The sequence below is a fragment of the Rhinichthys klamathensis genome, unplaced genomic scaffold, assembly GCF_029890125.1.
Source record: "Rhinichthys klamathensis goyatoka isolate OS25496 unplaced genomic scaffold, OSU_Roscu_1.1 h1tg000639l_1, whole genome shotgun sequence".
Taxonomy (NCBI): Eukaryota; Metazoa; Chordata; class Actinopteri; order Cypriniformes; family Leuciscidae; genus Rhinichthys; species Rhinichthys klamathensis.
This window is the reverse complement of record NW_026607085.1, coordinates 1119246-1136966: the sequence shown is the minus strand read 5'-3', so window position 1 is coordinate 1136966 and position 17721 is coordinate 1119246. Positions and strand designations below refer to the sequence as shown.

Genomic DNA, 17721 nt, shown 5'->3' with positions numbered 1-17721 from the left:
ATACCGCCATCATTTGGACTACTTTTGGTACCGCTTTTGACATTTCTGTAATAAATAAATTATTGTAATTGCATCTGTCTGTCAGTAATGTTTCTTTATAGCTACATATTTTAAAGAAATGGTTACGGGTAGGTTTACAGGTGGGAGTGGGATTAGCTAGCCTGGTAATACCAGACTCTGCTACTTCACTTTGCTTCGTAGACAGAGGCTGGAATGGCATAATAGAGAAGTGTTTTCTCTCTCGCTAGGGGGCGTTTGTCTGAAGTTTAAAATCATTGGTTACCCGTAAGCCAATCAGATAAGTTTATATATGACGTATGTTATGCGCCGACACAGCCGCATCGAACCACAGACATCATGCATCGAACACAAATCTATGATCGAACTTCCACTGTAAACCTGCTGTAAACACTTGATGATGCGAGCGAAATACCGGAGTGAACATGGCTGTAAACGACTTTTGCAGATTATGCAAAGTTAATCTATGCATTCACGGTACAATCAGGGCCTCTAAACTGATATTTGACAGTAGAGAGAAACAAAAAAATATTTGCAGCCAACTGTCAAAGTTAGCATTAGTTCTGTTAAACACAGCTCTTTGTTCATCTCGAGTCTGTCGGAAATGCTGCAACTTAATTGCAAGATCACAGAATGTCATCGCAATATTTAAGACCTGGAAAAGAAAGGAGACACTGACCTGTCAAAAGGCTCCCCAGTTTCTCGCTGACGATCGGTAATAGTTGATAAATTAAACTTTTCCCAAAGGAAGTAGGGCCACAACATCACCACCTCCATTCAAAATGTTTAATTTACACTCTTCTTGTTCGGGCTTCAGTTTGCTAATGCCGGGAATATTCTCCACAACAGAGCGAATTGCATCCGCGTCTCCATATCCGCGGTCGTTTTCGATTTCCCTAACCTAATCTTAAACTCTGCGCTTAGCGACTACGTCACGGCTTTCAGCCCACCCTCTGTTCGTTGATTGGCCGGCTGTTTTCAGGCCGGAGGAAAACGGATAGATAGGCCGCTGTCTCAGACTGAGTACAGAAGCGAAATGAAATTTAGCGGAAGTACTAAGACTGACATAGTCAGGCTAGGGATTAGCAGCTCAAAATATATTTTTCTTTATTCTATATTGTTACTAAAATTAAAATAATATAAAATAAATAAATAAAAGGTTTCTATAAAACGGTAAAAGTGTAACTACATAAATATAAAGATTTGTAAATATTTTGTTTCATTAGCTGTATACGTGTTTTACATTTTAAATGTTGTCAATACGTCCATATTGTACATGTCAGAATCTATCCACACATACAAATGCATACATGCATGTTTACTTGTAAGTGTTACGTACCAATAAACAATAAGACCAGGCTGAAATAAGAACGCTGACACAACAGAGGGTTCTCAGAACTCTAGTGCAATAGGGTTACAGTGAAATCTTTTAGGGTTCTTGGTACAAGCCCCATGTGATGTTCCACTAGAACGCTTTGTAAAGAACCTTTGCCTTATTTGGAATGATGTTTAACCAGAACTTAATTTGACCAAGGTGTACTTCAGATTATTACATAACAGAGACATGCGTACACAAAAACTCTTTTCACAAGCCCACCCCTCTCTCCCTTTTTGTCCCTGTTTCTTCAGACACACAAATTAAATATATACAACTAACTCAGCTATCTTCAGTGATCATCCAACCTTGGAGTGTGTGTCTTTTTATGCACCATCCATTCATCAAACTCACTGCTTATTAAAACGATCAATGTTTAGAAAGGAAAAAATCACCATAAAATACAGTTGGTGGTCAAGCAGACTACCACTACCATCACAAACTATTAATACTGTACATATGAGTGCAAACAATTCCTACTCAAATAAATACAATTTACCCCTCAAACTTTATTGTGGTATTAACAGACCACTTTTTCCGCCTGAATGTGGCTTCGTGTTCTAAGACTCATGTTCAGAAGATTTATTATGTGTGATATCAGGTCAAGACCAGTGTAAAGTCTCTCACACTTTCACTCATTATTTGGGTCTGTGTGTGCCAGTTTCATGTTCTGGCTGGTGTCTGAAACTATATATTTTATCCAAAAAGATCAAGTGGCGTTTCCTTTCAGGAGAAAAAAAAAACAGACTGTAAACACTAAAACAGCCTTGGACAAAAAATGCCTCAGTTTGAACCACCAAACTCTCGCTCAGATTCTTTAGACAAATACAGAGATACTGTTTTTAATCTTCTCAGTACTCTCTGAGTTTAAGGTATTTTAATTTCAGTCTCCCGCATATTTTCTTATCATCGTCCTGCTTTTGTTCCAGCCGGCACAGGTCTGACTGAAACAGCTAAACTGTCAACTGTCAGCCTTCAGTAAAATCAAATTAGAGATAGAGCATGTTGTAAAACCACAAATGCTGACAATTTGAGATATTAAAACAACAACCTATTAAGGAAAAAGTAAAAATTGCCTAACTTGTCATAGGCTTAAGCAATGAAATTTAGGTAAAGCCTGTCAATTTAAAAGCATAACCCGACAGTTGGACCAGTGTGTCGGTGTGTAAATCAAAATGTACCATTTCCATGTTTAGTCTGCGAGTGATAAAATGTGTGAATGACTGAGAAATAGAATGAGAATACAGCGAAGTTCAATGATAGGAGTTCTGAGGCATTTGGACACAACCGTGTGGGGTTGCCTTGATGGCAGTATCCCTGGAACCCAGCAACCCTGAGGGAGGAGGCTGGCCTCTGTGTTAAAGACTCGGATACTGTATTAATGTGTACAGCTGTCTCTGTGTACTGGTTTATTGGCTGCAGACATAAAGAGAGGAACATCAAGCAAATTAACACTTCCTCCCGGAATTATAAATTTAATTTCGTGCTAATGGTCCAGAGGCTAACTGATCCCGATCCATTAATAGCAATCTTATAAAGAACATGCAGAACTGAAACGTCACAAGAAACCAGGGGTCCGTGAACGTACTACACGGGGTGAAGATATTTAATAGGCTATATGGGGGTGGTCCCCTGGGTCTGTACAGGTTGAAAATCTCTAAACAACTTAATTAAATGCCCTCCAAATAAGTTTTTCAAAATGCTAATACATGCATTATTTCGTGATCATTTCGGTTATGTGTTCATTTATCAACTTCAAATTATGTATAAATAATTTCTACAAGTCGGACTAACTCTTTAATTATCCTCTATTCGGTCGCATTGCGGGGTACAAAGACGCACGTGTTATTTTATTTTATTGTTCAAACGCCATTCAATGTCTATGTGCTATTTATTAACTTTCTCAACAAAGTTTATTGGTTGTAACTAGTAGCCTCGCCAAAGAAAAGGTAAAAGCAGTGCCCCTTCTTACCTGCCATCTGTTAACGATGTTACATCCAGCCATTCGCCCACCTCGTTTTTTACGCAGGGCACGTTAGGGTACGGGGGACGGGCCAACATCCCGACCGGGTACCACTGTTCGGGCTGAGGTCGCTCCCGCGGAACCAGAGACCCGCTTTGGCCGTACTCGTATGGGTTACAAATAAACGGCGTTTCATGGTCAGTAGCGTAAGTGATCCTCTGTTTTGGAGGCCCGTACTGTCCATTAGAGTCATCAGCGTACCTATGCGGGTACGCCCAGGTGTCATTCAGTTCACGGGGCATCATCTCTGCCTTAATTTTGACATTATAGTGATTCACGTAATTCTCCACGGGCTCCGTAAACTCCCCGGACATCGCCGAGGGCTTCGCGAAGCTTTGGCTCGGTCCGTTTTCGAACTCCGGGTGGACGAAATGGGCCATGCTCGCGGGCAACAGTTGTTCGAACTGGCACGAAGCTGCGTGCGTCGCGTCCATACCCGATGCTGTCGTCGCTGCCGTACCTTCTGAACTCGGGTTGGCAATGTCCCCGGACATGCTGGCGAACTCATGCACCTCCTGCACACCTGATGTTAAGTGTGATCTAGACGCGTTGCTGTACTGCAAGGTTGTCACCTCACCTGCTAGCTGCACCAGATCGCCACTTTTAAACATCCCGAGCACTTTGTCCCTGCCTCGCAGCTCTAAGCCTCTGTCTCTCTGTCCCATCGCGAGAGCGTACTCTCTGTCTTTCGCTGCTGCCCCAGGTTCGCTCACTGAGCAATCGAGCAAAGGCATATACATTTCATCACTACTACTTTCAGTGGTCAGTGGCGGTGCATGGTGCGGTCCCACCTCGCCTAGTTCGCTGGACTCCATAGCTAAGCCCAAAGACACTGACACGGCTTTGCACAGCTCTCGCGCTGTCTCCGAAATGGTGATGCTGCTACTGCATGCGCGACTACTACTCGCCACACTTGCGTCACGGCCCGAGCCCAACTGGTGCTTGTGAACTTCAGCTGCACCGTAGCCCTTCTGTCCGCTCTCAGCGCCCCGAAGGAAACCTGCGCGACTGTCGCTGCTTTCGGTAGCGTCTGCGAGGCCCGAGCCGCTAGATGACAGAGATGAGTCGCTTTTGCTTACTGTTGAACTCTTGAGAAAATTAATACGGCTTGCCGCTACCTGTATTACCGAAATCGTACTCTCGCACTCTTTTTCGGGGGAGCATAGTATTCCTCTGCGGGGGGACAGCTTGCTTAAACGCATTTCCCTCGACGCGGTCTCCTGCAGGAAGCCGCACTTCTTGGAGCTAGAAATGTCCAAACTCTCGGTGTTCGCTCTCTTTACGTGCACGTTTTGAAAAACGCTTTGGTAAGATCCGTGAAAAACTGCGTCTGGCGACTCGCAAGCCTCCATCAACCCGAACGGAACCTCAATAGTCTAGAAACAGAGTACAACACACACCCCGTGAGGGTTTAAAGGTGACTCACCGCAACAAGTTCATCGACGAATTACTTGGAAAAAGTTCCAGTCAGACAGAGGAGCTGCGCAGGGCGAGAGTGTGTAAGCAAAAATAATCAAACGAACGCTTGTGTAATCGCAGAGGACACGCACAGGCGGCTCTTAATAAATAAACGTCAACGAGAAAAGTTTTCCGAAAATGCACGCGGACGACCGTTTGGTGCATCCGATCATCAGAGCGTCAAGTCAGACACGTCTTATCCATAAATGAGCGGGTGAGAAAGTGAACCGGACCGGGGGTGGGAATTTCACTCCGCTGCTCGAGTAGGCTAGTTTTCCGTCTACCTTGAGAACAAGCGATAAGACTTTGCGCTGTCTGTTTTCAATCATCAACCCGAGCCGAAGCGGCTGTTGCTACAGTAGCCTACTGGGCGCATCATAACAGCCACTTTCCTCTTTTAAGTTATTACAGCCCTTTTTTCTCGTGTCAAGTACTCTTCTGGGCGCATTCGCAGGTAATATTTCTGTGTCACGGTGTTTTGTCGGGGTTAGCAGTAATTTTACGGAGAGTTTGCTCGGGAAAGTCCTTGAGCGCTTTAACTGTCAGGACTAAATAATACAGTCACAGGAACGGCTCCAGTTATACGGGTAGCCTAAATAAGAGCTCACTGCAAATACGATCAGGGGATCACAACTCACTTTAAAAGTATTAAAATAAAACACCGATGATGTATAGCCTATAAATATCATAGGTTTAAAATAGGTGAAAAATAGGCTAAAATCAATGAGCTCCACTATGCTCTATGAGAAACTGCACATGTGCGCACTTTATAGGGGGTCTGGGCCTTATTCTGTGGAAATGCTTCTCATGGCTTTTATTACTGAGCACACATTAAATCCACAATGGGACTGTTAAGTCCACAAAATAAGCCACTTGAAGAGCAAAATAGATTGTTGGCTATTTCTTTTAGAGGAGATGGTAATATTTAACCTTTCTGCAGTAAATGTTCCTGTCTGGACATTTAATGTCAATTAAATGAAATATGAAATTTTATGTTATTTAACAGACAGTTTTATTAAATTAGGCTACAGAATTTAATTAATTAGTATAATTTGGTTTTGTAAACATTTCTAATGTCATCAGAGAGGATGTGAATTTTTCAATTGAGGTGGGAATTTAAAATAGGCCTATGTGAAATGTGCACTGACTGAATAAAATGAGAAAGAGAAAGAGTCAGAATGTGTTGGATAAATTAACTTTGCATAAATCCATGAAATCACTATCTTTTTGCTTGGACTGCTGTCCCTTTGATAAAGGCAAGGCATCACTCTAACTTTTTCATTCAGAAGATGAGAAACATAACATGACAATAATTATATCTTACTGAAGGGTAATGCAACTGTGGGGTCCTGGGTGGCTTCTCATTCACATCCAGCCATGAGGCCCGGTTTAATCAAAAGACCATTGTACTACAAGTAATATTATTATTATCCTAGAACTTATTTGACTGCAAAGGCAAGGACATTTCTTAATAACCCTTTTATTCACTGTAACTTCCTGTGACCTTTATTATTTTCTTTGCCAGAAGGTTCAGGGGATGTTAATGGTCCTCAGTGAAATAAGGCTATACATTATTAATTTCTGTTTTCAACTGTCAAAAAACTGATCACATTGCAACAAAGGTCTCAGTCATGTCAAATGTTGTCACACAAAATGATTTCCTTGCATAAATGATGCCCTATAAGCAAGAGTTAAAGGATTAGTTCACCTCAAAATGAAAATTTCCTGATAATTTACTCACCCCAATGCCATCTAAGATGTTCATGTCTTTCTTTCTTCAGTGGAAAAGAAATTAAGTTTTTTGGTCAAACATTTCAGGATTTTTCTCCACACAATGGACTTCAACGGTACCCAAATTGTTGAAGTCCAAATCAATTCAGTTTCAAAGGGCTTTGAAGTGCTTGAAAGGGCTCTGCACGATCCCAGCTGAGGAATAGGGTCTTATCTAGCGAAGCGATCTGTCATTTTCCATAAAAATTTAAAATGTAGGCCCTATATACTTTTTAACCATTTCAGAAAAATCCTGAAATGTTTTCCTCAAAAAACTTAATTTCTTTTCCCCTGAAGAAAAAAAGACATGAACATCTTGGATGGCATAGGGGTGAGTAAATTATCAGGAAATTTTCATTTTGAGGTGAACTAGTCCTTTAAGAGAAGCCTTCACATAAGCAATGAGCGTGCCACGTATGCAGTGCAGGGAAAGGATATTGCATTTGCAGCCCTGAATTGTCATGAACGCTGTTTGATTTGGATGAGGAATGCTGCAGTGAAGTGTTTGAGGTTATTGAGAATGAGTGGCTTATTCAGAATGAATTGGTTAGAATCTGTGGGAGGAGCTGAGACTGAGGGATGGAAGTTGAGAGGGCTATTGTTTTGTTTATAGTTTTGGTCGGAGATTTGCTTAGTTGAAGGGAAAGTGCTCAGTTGTGTTGCTTATCAGTTGAGTATGAGCTGGTTTTTGTTTATCATGTCTCATCATCACATTTTTTGTTAATCATTAGGAATCAGCATTCTACCAATCCCTCGCTTCTTTTTGCTCTATCCCATCAACTCGAGTGTGTGTCCGCATGTGTGTGTAGCACACCTGTTGCTTAGTAACTGAAATTCCACATATACTCTGAGCATTACGGCAAAGTGCATACCATTTATTCTGTTTTAAAAAAAAATCTTCTATTTATCTGAAATAGTTTTGAAGGTTGTGGAGACCTGCTAATATTATGTTAAAAGAATATTCCAGATTCGGTAGGCCCCTATAAGTTAAACAAGTTAAACAGCACAGGTGGCAGATGTTGATTGCCACAAAAATCTATTTCAACTGGTCCCTCCTGTTTTTGTTTTTGTTTTGTTTTTTATTAAAATTCTTGGTTACAGTGAGGCACCAGAAGTGAAAGGGACTGTAACAAAGTTAGTTGTTGTGGGAAGAAGGAGGTGGGAACCGGTGAACGCTCACAATCACTTTAATAATAAAACAAACACAAAATGAAAGTAAAGGCGGCAGGCCCTCACTGACGACCATGTGTTGGCTCATTACAAGTAACTTGAGTTACATAATCAGACTTTTTTTCAAGTATCTAGTAAAGTAACGCATTAGGCTACTTTAAAATTTTCAACACCATATCTGAATTACTTTTTCAAATAAGTAATGAATAAGTACAAATAAGGCGTTGTGTGTAAACATGATGGTTATTGTAGTTATAAACTAAATGTGAGCGTGCATTTACTCATCTCACTTGCACAAAAAAGATTCAATATTCCTTAAAATGAATAGAATCAGAATACTATGCAAACCTCCAATAACTAAATATGTTAAAAAAAAATATATATATATGGATTTAAACTCACATTATTGACCAATGTACTTGCTTCTGACCTTCGATGATTCAGGTAAACCATAAGCAAAAATTACTATAGATTTTTTTTTTTTTTTTGGTCAAGTAAGTGTTAAACTTTTTTCTCCTGCATCCTTCCTATTTTTCCGCTATCCAGAATGGCAGCAGAGCTGAAAGGTTTGCTTGAGCTGCGCCCTCTACTGTACACGCGTGAATTTGCATTTCCTTCAGCCTGAGGCTTATTCATTTCACTTTTGGTTTGAAATTAAATTTGAAAATTTTTACATTCGGCCAAAAACCTTTTTTTTTTTTGTTATAAAAAAACAAGCCTAGCCTAATTTCAACCTCTTATTTGAGTCTTCTGGCTCAATTCTTTCCATATTGTTACAGCCAGTTCGTGTGTGTGTGTGTGTGTGTGTGTGGGTGTGCGTGCGAGCGTGTGTGTTGTTTCACCGTGGGGATATAAATTGAGGTCCCCATGCGGAAACAACCTTAAATCATACAGAATTAGTTTTTTTTTTGTTTTTTTTGGTGGAAAATGTAAAAATTCAGAAAGTTTTCTGTGATGGGTATAGGGTTAGTGTAAACAGAATATACAGTTAGTACAGTATAAAAAACATTACGTTTATGGAGTCCCCACAAGAGAGTGTGTTTGAGTAGGTGTGTCTGTTTTGTACTCTTAATGTTTAGAATGTAACCTCTTCCTTCCCAAGTGAAAAATAAATATACTAAAATGTATTTTAAATACATTTATTTAATGCTAAGTAAACTACCAATACATTTACATAGGCTATTCATGTACTTAATATAGGCCTACATATTATTGTACTTTTAGTGTAAATTGGTATACTTAAAGTCTGCTAAATTGGAACAACTAATTTTGTACTTAATGGTGGTCGATTTTGACCCCAAACAACTGCACAAGTACTGCTAATTTCTTTTTACAACCATTTAGGTTGAACCGAATCAAGTACATTATCTTTTTTTTTTTTTTGGTCTAAAATGACCGAACTACACCAAAGGGTTCAAATGTTCTTCACACTTTAACAAACAAACAAACAAACAAACAAACAGTTCTTCTTAGGCATCAATACTAAAACCACTGTTTTGGAATCTTTATTTATAAGAGTGCATTCACATTTATAACTGAAGAGAACTTTGAAAAGTTTCACGAGTTCACAAATAATCAGAGTAAAGAGAATATGTTTTTGGCATGCTGTCTGAGGAGAGGGCTCCGAGCCCGGAATTTGCTCCAAACCCAGAGTACTCCCCCGTATCCCTGGCTGGGGTAGTAACCAGCCGAGAGTGAGGAGACAGGGTGATGCATGGAGGGATGCAGAAAACTGTTGAGGAACATATGGTGAGTCGGCTATGTCTCCTCTCGTGCTGATTGGCTAGATCATTTGAATGTGTTCCTCCCGAACTTTGTTAATAAAACTGTTTTATTAACAAAGTTTGGGAGGAACACATTCAAATGATCTATTCAAATGATCTTATGTTATTAAAACATCATTAAGTGAGTGTGAGTGCAAGAGAAAAAGTAAAGCAACGTTTCTCAAAGCTTTCGAAGTCTCCATTTTCTAATTTGCAGTCCGTAGCTTTTCCTCTTTGTCGCCATCTCTCTGTTCGAAATCTGTAACTGCAGTGATTCGCGGAATTATCATCTTTACGTGGGTTGTAAATCGGCATGAAACAGCGCGGATGAACACAGTGTTTTGAGGCGAGTGGTGCTGTCAGTCACCGCGCTGTGTGGATACTGTCATACAGAATCACAGATTCACTTTTTGAAAGTTTGACCAACATAAGAATTTTCATAAGAAAATGTCTTCTGAACAAGTAAGTAACATCCATTTTTGTTCTGACCAACTAAGGGGGAAAAAGCATTCGACATGATGAGCTTCGTTAGATTTAATCAACGCGATTTACAGCAACCGTGCAAATTATAGCCTACTTTGTTCTCAAATTGTTCATGTTAACAACATCACATCAGCATTGTGTGACTAATGTTAAATTTAATGTGTTTTATGGTTATCTGTGTAGCAGTGGCGTAACGAGCCAACACCGGGCCCTTATGCAGGATTATCAAGGCGGGCCCCCCTACAGCACGTGATGACGCAATGTCCACGAGTAGGCTATGAATAGGACAATAGCCGCTTTCCGACCGGAGGGACTTTTGCAGTTCCTAGAACCTAACGTTCCTATAACCTTTTATTCGCGTGTTCCGACCGGACTAAGTTGGGGATTTTTTAGTTCCTCAGACCGTAGTTCCTATAACTCTTTCAGTACCTAGTCTAGAGCGATTGGTAGTCTACGTTGATTGGTTCAACTTATAAGTCACGCCCAGTGTCAACACATTTTATTCACTGTCTGTTGCAATTCGCCTATGTATGCTATGCTAACTCATAACATAACGCATTCAACCAGCTAATTGCTATGCTTGCTAAACTTACCCGTCGTTTTGTTTGTCTCCTGCGCTCTGCTCTTCTATCTTCTTCCATTATATTACTTAAGATCATATTACGCTGGAGCCTTCGTCTTCTTTGTTTCTCTGTATATAACTCAAGCAGAGTCTTTAAACGCCGCCGTTCGTACTCTTTATTAAGCTCCCGGCAAGGCAGAACAGGAACATTCCGATAGCCTCCTCCATGCTGGTTTGTTGTTGTTGTATGTGGCGCCGCCGCCGCCGCCGTGCTTGCGTCACTCCCTTACCCCTCCTACCAGTTCCTATGGCCACTTGGCCAGTGCGAACGCAAACAGCAAAACCGAGTTTGGGGGAGAGTAGTTCTTAGAACTGTTTAGAAGTGGACAGTTCCTATAACTAAGTTCCTGTAACTACTTGGTCGGAAAGCGGCTAATATGATCATAGAGACACAGCATATAAGAGATGAGATGACTGACAAAATCAGGAGTAGCCTGTCGATATTGTCTGTCTCAAGTTCATCGTTTTTACTGTTTTGCACGCAATACGCATGTTCACTTACCAACCCGGGGATTCCCCAGTCCCAATTCGAAACAAATTACACCAAAATCCATCATTGGTCTTTTCATACTTGTATCTAATGATCAGTACACTATGTTGTTGTCATTATTTATTCAAATAAATTAGCGATAAAGTAAAATGCGATCAGACTAAACGTAGTAAAATGCGTTAGGGGGCCCGGCTGTCAATCAATATCTTCCAGTCACGCGCGGGCCCCTGATTGGTCCGGGCCCGTAAGCAACCGCGTACCCTGCTTACCGATAGTTACGCCTGTGCTGTGTAGTTCAGAATTCATATTCTCCATAATAGCAAAGCGAGAAAGGCACAACAAAGGAAACTCCATAACTGTGTGAATTAAGAAAACGTACTGTTACACGATTGAACTGTTGAAATGTCTTAACTTACTTGTTCAGCAGAAAAAAGCCATCCCTTCTTCCGTTTTGAACCCCTTCAAAACATGGAGTTCACGCACTTTTCAAAAGCCCCGCCGATGTTTAAATCCTTGTGTTCGCATGAGACGGTTTCTTTCTCTTTCTCTAGCCACCTTAAATCCGAAGTACGAAGTCTTTTGGGTTTTATAACTGCTGAATCTCCAGTTGACACTGATGATTGTTGTTTGGATCTTTCTGGATGCCATAAGTTTAATTATGTAAAGTGCTGCGAGAAAAGCCTATACATCTCTACATCTCCTCACGCGCAGTATAGCCGGCTAGCCGAAACTCCTTCTTTATGTGTACGGGTGTGACGTAATGACGCAAAGACATGCTCGAATTTCCCGCGGAAACCCACCAGTACCACTGGAATTAAAATCATTATTACAAGCTAACCGTTTTGAATCGAGCTATGGCAAGCAGATAGTTTTGACCACTGGCAGAATAAGTTTTTTTTAATATAATTATTTTGGATTATTTTTAACTTAAAAAAGCTACGGACTGCAGCTTTAAATTAACAAAAAGACAGCACAAAGGAGAGGGTTTGATATTTTTCCCATCTATGGCTCTTAAAAACTGCATGTTTAAGACTTTTTAACATAGAAAGGAGTAAAGAACAACAGACACATGATACACAACCACCTTTAGGCTTCTCTAACCTCTGTCCCTTTGTCTGTAATGTCAAGCTTTCATTTACAAGAAAACACTTACACATTCCAATCCAGTCACAGAGAGGAAAAGAGAGATAATTAAGCAGACTGAGAGACAAATGGAGACCCTAACAAGCTGCATTAAGTACATCATTCTCTGTGGTGTCAATACCATGCCAACAATTGAGGTTTAACATCTGTCAGTGAGATGTGGTCTGCACTAATCAGAGAGGCTGGGTGTTTCATTACGTGTGAGAGCATGTGTACGAGGCCTGAAAAATGAATGGCCTTCTGCTTAAATAATTAAATTATAATAATTCTGAAAGGTAAGGTCTTCATTTCACTTGATCGTATCATATCACTCATCCCTCTCTTAAGTCAGCAGGCATTCTCTACATTTCTCCCGTGTGCCAGAGTGCGATCACTTCAACCTTTCTGGCTTTGATTAATGTGTGTTTGGGAGAGCTGTCAGAGCGGGTGAGGTAAGTGACTGTTTATCTGCTGGCTGCTCTGTGGTCAGTGGAAGTTATTGGCATAAGCTCCGCCTACACTTTCATGTCATGCCATTTGTTGTTGGGGTACAACAACTCTGAATAAGAGTTGAACAATTTCCTCATAAAGCAGCAATACACCTGCAAGTGAACTTTTTTGTGTGTCTTTCTTTAGGCTTGCACGAGCTATTCAATCATTAAAGCTCTGCAGCCAATGCAAAATTTCCACAATCGGGTCACGTCACGGCTGTATTCACTTTTTATCATGGAGCTTTACGGTCATCAGGTTTTTTTTCTTTCTGTTGATCATCTCATCCTATTAAAATGTATGATGTGTTGGTCACAATTGTCTCGTTTTGATAAGTCAAACTTTTCAGTTAAGAAAACATCCAGTAAGGCTGGTTTCAGTTCCGTAACACTGGTTAAAAGACAACAGCGCACATGCAGAACGCTAGCACTGACAAATTTATGCATTTCTAAAAAATAACCTGTTTTTGATATGGACAGAGCTCAAGGGCAATTTGGCATGTTTTTACTTTCTCTACTTCCAAAATAAACCAGCAGAGTCATACCTGATTGAAGTTCATCAGTTCAGTTGTTTCTGGGACAGACACTGAGCAAGACTGAGGTTTTATGTCCATTTGGGTTTTTATTTAATGTTTATATAACAGAATCCAAGGTTTTATATAATTGGATGTTTTTTTAATGTTTATACCTTGAAGATATGTCAATTGAAAGGTTCAAGTAAAAATGGCCTACACATGAAATCTCTTCATAGTGTGTGATGGAAATTGTGTCAATGATAAGCAACTAATCACTGTCATTATGTGAATCAAGACAACACATTTAGTGGTGGAAATTCACACTCAATTCTTGCATCAATTCTTACTTACCCTCATGTTGTTCAAAACTTGTATGAATTTCTTTCCTCTGTGGAATATAAAATGAGATATTTTAAAGCATGTTTCAACTGTTTTTGAAAGTGGGGTCCAAAATAACATCGGACCCTATTGACTTTCATTGTGTGGACAGAGAGAGAGAAATTAAATCTGAGACATTTTTCTGTACATCTTCTATTGTGTTCCACAGAAGAAAGAAAGTCAGGTTTGGAAGTCAGTTATTGAGAGAGAAAAAAGCAGCATAGTAAAATGCTTAGTAAAAATAAAAGTATGCTTTCTTTATGGTACTTTTTTGTTCAATGTTGTTTTGCTCATTATGCCTATGCTGTTGGTCTGAGGCAAATCCCTCGAGGAAGACTCTAGTTCTGTGAGTAACGCTGATGTTGTTCAGGGCTCTTTTGCCACTTTTCATAGTTTTTCCTCTGTCAACAGCAGGTGCATGGAGATGTCCCTGCGGCCGTATCAACTACTGTCATCAAGGATAAATTAGCTTTCATATTCATGCCACTTATATTTTAATATGCCCTTGTAACTGTACTAATAGTTAAGATTCATAACTAGGTCTTCAGATATCTTTCCCTCTCCAGGTGGTTGAAGTTTTCTTATCTGAACTATTCCTGATTCTGGCTCTTCTCGGCCTTCATATTTAAAACTCCCACTAACACACACACACACACACATATTACATTGCATTTCATTTAATCATTTAGCAGACGCTTTTATCCAAAGCGACTTACAAAAGAGGAGAGCAATAGAAGCAATCAAACCAACAATAGGGCAAGAAATATTCAAGTGCTGTGACTAGTCCCAGTTAGTCTAGCACAGTACATATTGCATTTTTTATATATACACTCACCGGCCACTTTATTAGGTACCCCATGCTAGTAACGGGTTGGACCCCCTTTTGCCTTCAGAACTGCCTCAATTCTTCGTGGCATAGATTCAACAAGGTGCTGGAAGCATTCCTCAGGGAGTTTGGTCCATATTGACATGATGGCATCACACAGTTGCCGCAGATTTGTCGGCTGCACATCCATGATGCGAATCTCCCCTTCCACCACATCCCAAAGATGCTCTATTGGGTTGAGATCTGGTGACTGTGGAGGCCATTTTAGTACAGTGAACTCATTGTCATGTTCAAGAAACCAATTTGAAATGATTAGAGCTTTGTGACATGGTGGAAGTAGCCATCAGAGGATGGGTACATGGTGGCCATAAAGGGATGGACATGGTCAGAAACAATGCTCAGGTAGGCCGTGGCATTTAAACGATGCCCAATTGGCACTAAGGGGCCTAAAGTGTGCCAGGAAAACATCCCCCACACCATTACACCACCACCACCAGCCTGCACAGTGGTAACAAGGCATGATGGTTCCATGTTCTCATTCTGTTTACGCCAAATTCTGACTCTAACATCTGAATGTCTTAACAGAAATCGAGACTCATCAGACCAGGCAACATTTTTCCAGTCTTCAACTGTTCAATTTTGGTGAGCTCTTGCAAATTGTAGCCTCTTTTTCCTATTTGTAGTGGAGATGAGTGGTACCCGGTGGAGTCTTCTGCTGTTGTAGCCCATCCGCCTCAAGGTTGTGCGTGTTGTGGCTTCACAAATGCTTTGCTGCATACCTCGGTTGTAACGAGTGGTTATTTCAGTCACTGTTGCCCTTCTATCAGCTCGAACCAGTCTGGCCATTCTCCTCTGACCTCTGGCATCAACAAGGCATTTCCGCCCACAGAACTGCCGCTCACTGGATGTTTTTTCTTTTTCGGACCATTCTCTGTAAACCCTAGAGATGGTTGTGCGTGAAAATCCCAGTAGATTAGCAGTTTCTGAAATACTCAGACCAGCCCTTCTGGCACCAACAATCATGCCACGTTCAAAGTCACTCAAATCACCTTTCTTCCCCATACTGATGCTCGGTTTGAACTGCAGGAGATTGTCTTGACCATGTCTACATGCCTAAATGCACTGAGTTGCCGCCATGTGATTGGCTGCTTAGAAATTAAGTGTTAACGAGCAGTTGGACAGGCGTACCTAATAAAGTGGCCGGTGAGTGTATATATAGAATAGTAACTGTTAGTATAAATGAATTAATGGGTCAAGTGTTGACGAAAAAGATGCGTCTTCAGCCGTTTCTTGAAAATGGCAAAAGACTCAGCAGTTTGGGTTGAGCTCAGGTCATTCCACCAGCTTGGAACAGTCAAGGTAAAGGTCTGTGAAAGTGATTTTGTGCCTCTTTGGGATGGCACCACAAGGCGCAGTTCACACACACACACACACACAGACACAGACACACACGCACGCACACACACACACACACACACACACACATACACACACACACACACATTACATTGCACATTCTGGCACATAAGTCTGAAGTAGTGAGTTTAGGTATAGGGATGCAGAGTCAGTGGTTGTTCTGTAGGCAAAAAACAGTGCCTTGAATTTGATGCGAGGGGCAATTGACAACCAGTGCAATTCTATGAGGAGAGGTGTGATGTGTGCTCTGTTCAGCTCAATAAAGACTCTTGCAGCATTCTGAATCAGCAGCAGAGGCCTGCTAAAAGAGCATTGCAATAGACCAGTCTAGATAGAACAACAGTTTGGACAAGGAGTTGTGTAGCATGCTCCGATAAGAAGCGCCTAATGTTGTATAAGGCAAATTTGCAGGACCGGGCAGTTCTAGCAATGTGAAAGGTTCCTGTCTGTCCTGGGGTACATTTCCCAAAGGCAACTATGGTGGAAAGTTCCCTTGTTACCAATAGATTTCAATGGAACTTGCGACCATAGTTGGCTAACGATGCTTTTGGGAAACGCACCTCTTGATAGAGTTATGGTTGACGAACTTAGCTGAATGGAGAAGTTGAGAAGAAGTATTGGGTTGACTGAGACCACAATCAATTTTGTCTTCGCAAGGTTGAGTTGAAGGTGGTGGTCCTTCATCCAGCAAAAAAAAGTCTGTCAGGCAGGCCGAGATGTGAGCAGCTACCGTTGGATCATCTGGCTGGAATGTATATGCTCAGACAAGCATACATGCCTTCATTTAGGCATGGTCCAAAAATTCAAGCACTTCGGTGTGATATTTACAAAAGTTTCTTTGCTCTAATCTGTCAAATTGTACTTTTGCTATCCTGTTGTCTGAAGTTTGTCATTATGGACTCTGTCTGGGACACCTTCATAGAACAACATCTGTCTTAGACTTAAATATAAGGTTGGACGTCAATGCGCATTTTAGAGGTCAGGGCAAATCTAAACTTCTGATAAGAATGTGTGTGAAGTGGAAGAGGACAGGAACAGGCTGAGATAAGATTCAGGGATGAGGTGATCACACATCTTTGTCCACGACAGCACTCACGAGTCACAACAACAATGACCAAAATATTGGTCTCCTTTTGACAGGTGAAAAGGTTCTGTTAATATAACATCCTGTTGTTCTATTTGAGTTGCTTAAGACCGGTTAAGGGACAAAACAACCAACGCAAAACACTGTCTCTGACCTGATACAGTTCAGACACAATAACCCTGAAAAAATGTCATGCACTCTCTCCCACTTTCTCTATCTGTTTTTTTCTTCCTTTGCCAAAACCATACGGCTAACTATGCAAGGCTAAAGTGCCCTACTCCCTCAATCTCTCACACATATACCAGTTTCTGCAGTTATTCTTTCATTATACCACACAAAACACTTTTCACTTGGCTTTAGCATTTTTTTAATCGTTTCGTGTGTGATAATTGTGGAGAAAATTATCATAGGCACTGCTCGGGGGCTCGGGCACACAAAAATATGGGCGAGCCCCCACAGAAAAACACAAGGTATTCTCTATTCATTTTATCTAACCTCTCTGCTTGGTGGATCTAACATCGGATCCTGGCAGGTCATAATACTCACAATTCTACCGTTATAATTAAAATAACAACCTGACACAAACGCTTGTGCTTTCTGTTTTTTTTTTTTTTGTGTGTTTTGCACGATGATAAACATCATTTTACGTAATTAACTCCAAAATCATCAGTGACAGAGCAATGGAGCACTCATGGAGAGAATTTTTATTTTTGTTCGGTG

The 17721-nt window shown here is 40.8% G+C and overlaps 1 protein-coding gene across 1 annotated transcript in view; it reads right to left on the bottom strand.

The window, feature by feature from the left end:
- The window catches only part of ar (androgen receptor), a 117449-nt gene extending 112251 nt beyond the window's left edge, over positions 1-5198 (bottom strand). Inside the window, exon 1 of the mRNA XM_056241369.1 lies at positions 3366-5198. Coding sequence (XP_056097344.1) covers positions 3366-4768 — 1403 coding nt within the window. The 5' untranslated portion in view covers positions 4769-5198. The remainder of the gene's footprint in view (positions 1-3365) is intronic.
- Positions 5199-17721: the final 12523 nt, after the last annotated feature.